This window comes from Nyctereutes procyonoides, unplaced genomic scaffold (genome assembly GCF_905146905.1).
Source record: "Nyctereutes procyonoides isolate TBG_1078 unplaced genomic scaffold, NYPRO_anot_genome, whole genome shotgun sequence".
Taxonomy (NCBI): domain Eukaryota; kingdom Metazoa; phylum Chordata; class Mammalia; order Carnivora; family Canidae; genus Nyctereutes; species Nyctereutes procyonoides.
This window is the reverse complement of record NW_026575031.1, coordinates 11303210-11308988: the sequence shown is the minus strand read 5'-3', so window position 1 is coordinate 11308988 and position 5779 is coordinate 11303210. Positions and strand designations below refer to the sequence as shown.

At 41.8% G+C, this 5779-nt stretch overlaps 1 protein-coding gene across 1 annotated transcript; it reads left to right on the top strand.

Annotated features, from left to right (window-relative positions):
- Nucleotides 1–3588: 3588 nt before the first annotated feature.
- LOC129504124 (protein SET-like) lies at nt 3589–5560 on the top strand. Its single transcript, XM_055316630.1, has 2 exons — nt 3589–3625; nt 3874–5560. Exons 1-2 carry the CDS (start codon nt 3589–3591, stop codon nt 4743–4745), a joined length of 909 nt encoding a protein of 302 aa, XP_055172605.1. The 3' UTR covers nt 4746–5560.
- Nucleotides 5561–5779: the final 219 nt, after the last annotated feature.

Genomic DNA, 5779 nt, shown 5'->3' with positions numbered 1-5779 from the left:
TGAGTATTTAGAGAGAATCTAAAAACTCATTAGGGATATGTTTAGAGTTTCTGAAGCATAGCTGCAAGGATTTTTTCTAGGGAATTAAAATGGCTCTAAGACCAATTCCAGCATGTGTATGGAGGAGGTTCCTCCCACACCACTAAGCAATGCTCAGGACACCAGGTAGGTGTTCTACAGCTGAACTCAATTCTGAACTATCTACCTGGAAATAGCATCAGATTCTAAAGAGACAGATTGGGATCCCTGGGTGGCTCAGTGGTTTAGTGCCTGCCTTTGGCTCAGGGCATGATCCTGGAGTCCCAGGATCGGTCCCACATTGGGTTCCCTGCATGGAGCCTGCTTCTTCCTCTGCCTGTGTCTCTGCCTCTGTGTGTGTGTGTGTCTCTCATGAATAAAAAAAAAAAAAAAAAAAAAGACTGTTTAAAAATAAATAAAAAGACCTCTGTCCCAAAAGACTACCCTCCATGTCAGAAGCCAATTACAAGCTCATGTTGTTGTTTTTTTTTTATGACTTCATTTATTTATTCATGAGAGACACACAGAGAGAGCAAGCTCATGTTTACACCTGTGCTATAGACTGGGGGTTCCAAAGATCCACTCCTTGGATTTCAGATGCCAGTTGCAAGTCCACATTGTTAGCTCTGCTTCTTAGCAACAGGCTATAAATCAGAGGCTCTCATGACCTCTACCCTTTCAGCTTTAACTTATTAGCCAGAGTGGCTCACAGAACTCAAGGAACCATTTACATACACTTACTAGTTTAATATAAAAGGATATGACAAAGGCTACAAAATGAACATCCAGATGGAAGAAATGTTTAGGGCAAGGTATATGGCAAGGGACACAGAGCTTCCATGCCCAGCCTGGGTGTGCTACTCCCAGCACCTCCAAGTGTTCATCAACCTGAAAGCTGTCCAGATTCTGTCCATTTCCAGGTTTTTATGGAGACTTCATTACATAGGCATGATTAATTAAATTATCAGCCAATGGAGATCAATTCAACCTCCAGTCCCTCTTCTCTCCAGGATATATGAGGGTAGGACTGAAAGTTCTAAACCTCCCAATCACAGAGTTGTTTTTCCTGCCAACCAGCCCCATTCTTAGGTGACCCGGGGGTGTTCCAAAAGCCACCTCATTAACATCACAAGAGGCCTCTTTATCTCACTCACCGCTTAAGAAATTCCAAGGGTTTTAGAAGTTCTGTGCTGGAAACAGGACAAAGACCAAATACCTATTTCTTATTATAATTTATAGTATCACAGGAAGGAAGCCATTAAAAGATGATATAGCTTTAAAAAAAAAAAGGACGATATTGCTTCCTGAAATTATGGATTCATTCTTGCACTCACTTACTCTGATGGGTCTCATGCCCAGTACCCTTATTAACCTCCTAAGGTTAAATCTTTGCAACTAATTGTTATCCAGGAATATTCTACACTTTGCCAGCCTTTAACAAATAATAAGAGTATAGACAAACCAGCTATTGGTGAAACATCAACAGCAAAGTGAAGAATCAAACTATTGGTCTAGAACATGATTTCTTACAACTTTGGCACTACTGACATGCAGATGGCACATCTGACATAATTCTTTGATTTGGGGCTGCCCTATGCACTGTAGGATGTTTAGTAGCGATTCCTGGCCTCTACCTATTGTCAATAGCATTTCCCACCTCAAGTCATGACGATAAAAATGTCTCCAGATGTTGCTAAATGCCCTCCAGGGACAAAATTGCCCCCAGTTGAGAACCCCTGGACTAGAAATATAATTATCCATGTGGTGTTCTTCCTGCTTCTTTTCTTAGAATACATGCCAGGGGATTACTACTGGGGGAGGTTGTGGTTATTTTTTTGGTAATAAGCTTAAAGCATTTCCTGTTGGACTGAGGACCTCAGTTCCTCAGGTGTAAGTGACCAGAGGCCTCCCTCAGTTCCTTGCCACACTGACTTTTTTATGGGATGGCTCATAAGAAGATTGTTGACTTCATCAGAACAAGGAACTAAGAGAACAAGAGAGACTGCAAGCAAGACCAAGTCAGTCTTTTGTAACCTAATCATGAAAGTGATATTCATCATTTTTGCCTTATTCTGTTCATTAGAATTCAAACCTCATTCTGTTATTGTTATTCACCAGGGCCAGCCCACATTCAAACAGGGTCACTGGGGGCCAATTTAGAAGCCTGACTACACCAGGATGCAAGGGAGGTAAATTAAAAATATATATATTTGCATATATATCTATGCATATGCATTTGCATATATATCTTTTGTCTAAAAAGGTCTTTTTTCTACTCTCCTATTTAGTCAACAGTTAGGCATAGAATTAATTCTAAGTTGAGGGTGCTGGGCTGGCTCTCCTCCCCAACCCTACTGAGGGTAGGCTACTCTGAGAAGATAGGAAAGGGAGAGCTGTGCCTGTAGGCCAAGGACACCTAACTCCTTCATAACTCCCAATGTGCACAAGAAAGAGTCAGACCTGGTCTCCTTCAGGTTCCGAGGTGCCAGGCCAAATACATCAGTAGGTGAAGAATTACAGAAAAGCACACTTAAAAGATAAAACTTAGAAGAGACAACATTATTGGTTACTTACTAAACACTTTGAGACCCCCTATGATCTGCAGAATTTGTCCTCACAGGACAAATTTTTTTCTTACAAGTCATCCAAACAATCTGCATGATAGACACAGAAAATGAATAAAAGAATTGAATGAAGATGAAATCAGGACACTGACACATAAAAACAAAAACAAACAAGAAAAAAATTGACAAAACTTCTGCCCAGGAATAAAACAATAAAGACACAACAGTGATGCTTCGAACCCCAAAGCAGGAGGTAAAGAACTGGATGAAGACATTTCACATTTAATCCTTGAAGAGAAGGAAAACAATACCTAAAATCCTTATTTGAAATTTTGATTCTTTTTTTTTTTTTTTTTTTTATGATAGTCACAGAGAGAGAGAGAGAGGCAGAGACACAGGCAGAGGGAGAAGCAGGCTCCATGCACCGGGAGCCCGACGTGGGATTCGATCCCGGGTCTCCAGGATCGTGCCCTGGGCCAAAGGCAGGCGCCAAACCGCTGCGCCACCCAGGGATCCAAAATTTTGATTCTTATGTAAACAAAATCTGCCTTTGGATGGACCAGAGGCTGATGAAACCCCATAAACTCTCTAAGCTCCTGATAACTTTCAAGCATTGCTGATGTGAGGGATAAATTCTGGTGAAGAGGTCCTGAGAAAGCACTTGGAGACCGTACGCACTAACAAGTTCCACTGGAAATAGCACAGTCAGATGAGAGATCTGTGAGTGCTGCGTTTCGGAAGAAACCATCAGGGAAGTGAGACTCACTGCTTTCTTTTCTTTTTCTTTTTCTTTTTTTTTTTTTAAAGATTTTATTTATTTATTCATGAGAGACACACAGAGAGAGGCAGAGACACTGGCAGAGGGAGAAGCAGGCTCCATGCAGGGAGCCTTACATGGGACTCGATCCGGAGTCTTCAGGATCACACCCCCGGCTGCAGGAGACCCTAAACCACTGCACCACCGGGGCTGCCCGACTCACTGCTCTTTCATGGTCACTGGTGACATATGGACAAAGCAGGGGAACGAACACCCACCTGTGTTGGTGAGGTTGGTTGATGAATCCACACCAGGGAGAAGAAGTTGTGGGCGTCTTGCCTTAGGAAGCAAATGCAGAAATTTTGATTGTGTAATTTCATACCATAATAACCAAGAAATGGGAACTAAATATGGAATACTGTTGTGGCCAGGAGTGCCATACGTCCAGTAGATTTGCATCAAAAATGAGTTGCTTCGAGTAATCGGAGCTTCTTCCTGACGTGCCCCTCTCCCGCTTTCGTGGTTTCCTCACAGCATGGCCCCCCAAGCGCCAGTCCTCGCTCGCACCTCAAACGAAGAAACCGAGGCTGCCTCCGGCCCCCAAGCCGCAGGAGACGTCGACCTCTCAGCACTTGCCGAAGGGAGAAAAAGAACAGCAAGAAGCAATTGAACATATTGATGAAGTACAAAATGAAATAGACAGACTTAATGAACAAGCCAGTGAGGAGATTTTGAAAGTAGAACAGAAATATAACAAACTCCGCCAACCATTTTTTCAGAAGAGGTCGGAATTGATCGCCAAAATCCCCAATTTTTGGGTAACAACATTTGTCAACCATCCACAAGTGTCTGCACTGCTTGGGGAGGAAGATGAAGAGGCGCTGCATTATTTGACAAGAGTCGAAGTGACAGAATTTGAAGATATTAAATCAGGTTACAGAATAGATTTTTATTTTGATGAAAACCCTTACTTCGAAAATAAAGTTCTCTCCAAAGAATTTCATCTGAATGAGAGTGGTGATCCATCGTCAAAGTCCACTGAAATCAAATGGAAATCTGGAAAGGATTTGACGAAACGTTCAAGTCAAACGCAGAATAAAGCCAGCAGGAAGAGACAGCACGAGGAACCAGAGAGCTTCTTCACCTGGTTTACTGACCATTCTGATGCAGGTGCAGATGAGCTAGGAGAGGTCATCAAAGATGATATTTGGCCAAATCCATTACAGTACTACTTGGTTCCTGATATGGATGATGAAGAAGGAGAAGGAGAAGAAGATGATGATGATGATGATGAAGAAGAAGGATTGGAAGATATTGATGAAGAAGGAGATGAGGATGAAGGTGAAGAAGATGAAGATGATGATGAGGGGGAGGAAGGAGAGGAGGATGAAGGAGAAGATGACTAATGGAACACTGATGGATTCCAACCTTCCTTTTTTAATTTTCTCCAGTCCCTGGGAGCAAGTTGCGTCTCTTTTTCCCCCCCCCCCCTCCTCTTGTGCTCATTCGCCCTGTTTTTTGAAGTCTCTTTTCTCTCCCTTTATACCATTGTTCTCAACTTATTTTGGGGGGAAATACTTTGAGCAGAATACAGCGGGAAAAGAATCTCTACCCCTTTCTGTTCCAAATTCATTTTTATTCCTTCCTGTCTCAACAAAAACTTTATGGAATCAACACCACCGTGCTCCGTGGGAAAAAAGAAAAACCTTCTGCTCCCTTAGCTCTGCTGGAAGCTGGAGGGTGCTAGGCCCCTGTGTAGTAGTGCATAGAATTCTAGCTTTTTTCCTCCTTTCTCTGTATATTGGGCTCAGAGATTACACTGTGTCTCTATGTGAATATGGACAGTTAGCATTTACCAACATGTACCTGTCTACTTTCTCTTGTTTAAAAAAAGAAAAAAAAAACTTAAAAAAATGGGGTTATAGAAGGTCAGCAAAGGGTGGGTTTGAGATGTTTGGGTGGGTTAAGTGGGCATTTTGACAACATGGCTTCTCCTTTGGCATGTTTAATTGTGATGTTTAACGGACATCCTTGCAGTTTAAGATGACACTTTTAAAATAAAACTCTCCTAATGATGACTTGAGCCCTGCCACTCGATGGGAGAATCAGCAGAACCTGTAGGATCTTATTTGGAATTGACATTCTCTATTGTAATTTTGTTCCTGTTTATTTTTAAATTTTCTTTTTGTTTCACTGGAAAGGAAAGATGCTCAGTTTTAAACGTTAAAAGTGTACAAGTTGCTTTGTTACAATAAAACTAAATGTGTACAAAAAAAAAAAATGAGTTGCTTCAAGACTTTTAGAGGAATGGCCCTAAGCTCTCTACACACTCTGCTCTTCCTGTGCCTTAAATAAAGTGGTTGGCAAAATCAGTGCCTGTTATGGGAGTATCTGTTGTATTGGGAACAATTGAGGAAGGTTTGTTCTTTCACCCATCATT

Excerpts from the sequence above, each read along its gene's own strand:
- LOC129504124 (XM_055316630.1), top strand. The coding sequence starts at position 3,589 with ATGGACAAAGCAGGGGAACGAACACCCACCTGTGTTG. Across the intron at positions 3,626-3,873 it reads ACGAACACCCACCTGTGTTG|CATGGCCCCCCAAGCGCCAG; the intron begins GTGAGGTTGGTT and ends GTTTCCTCACAG.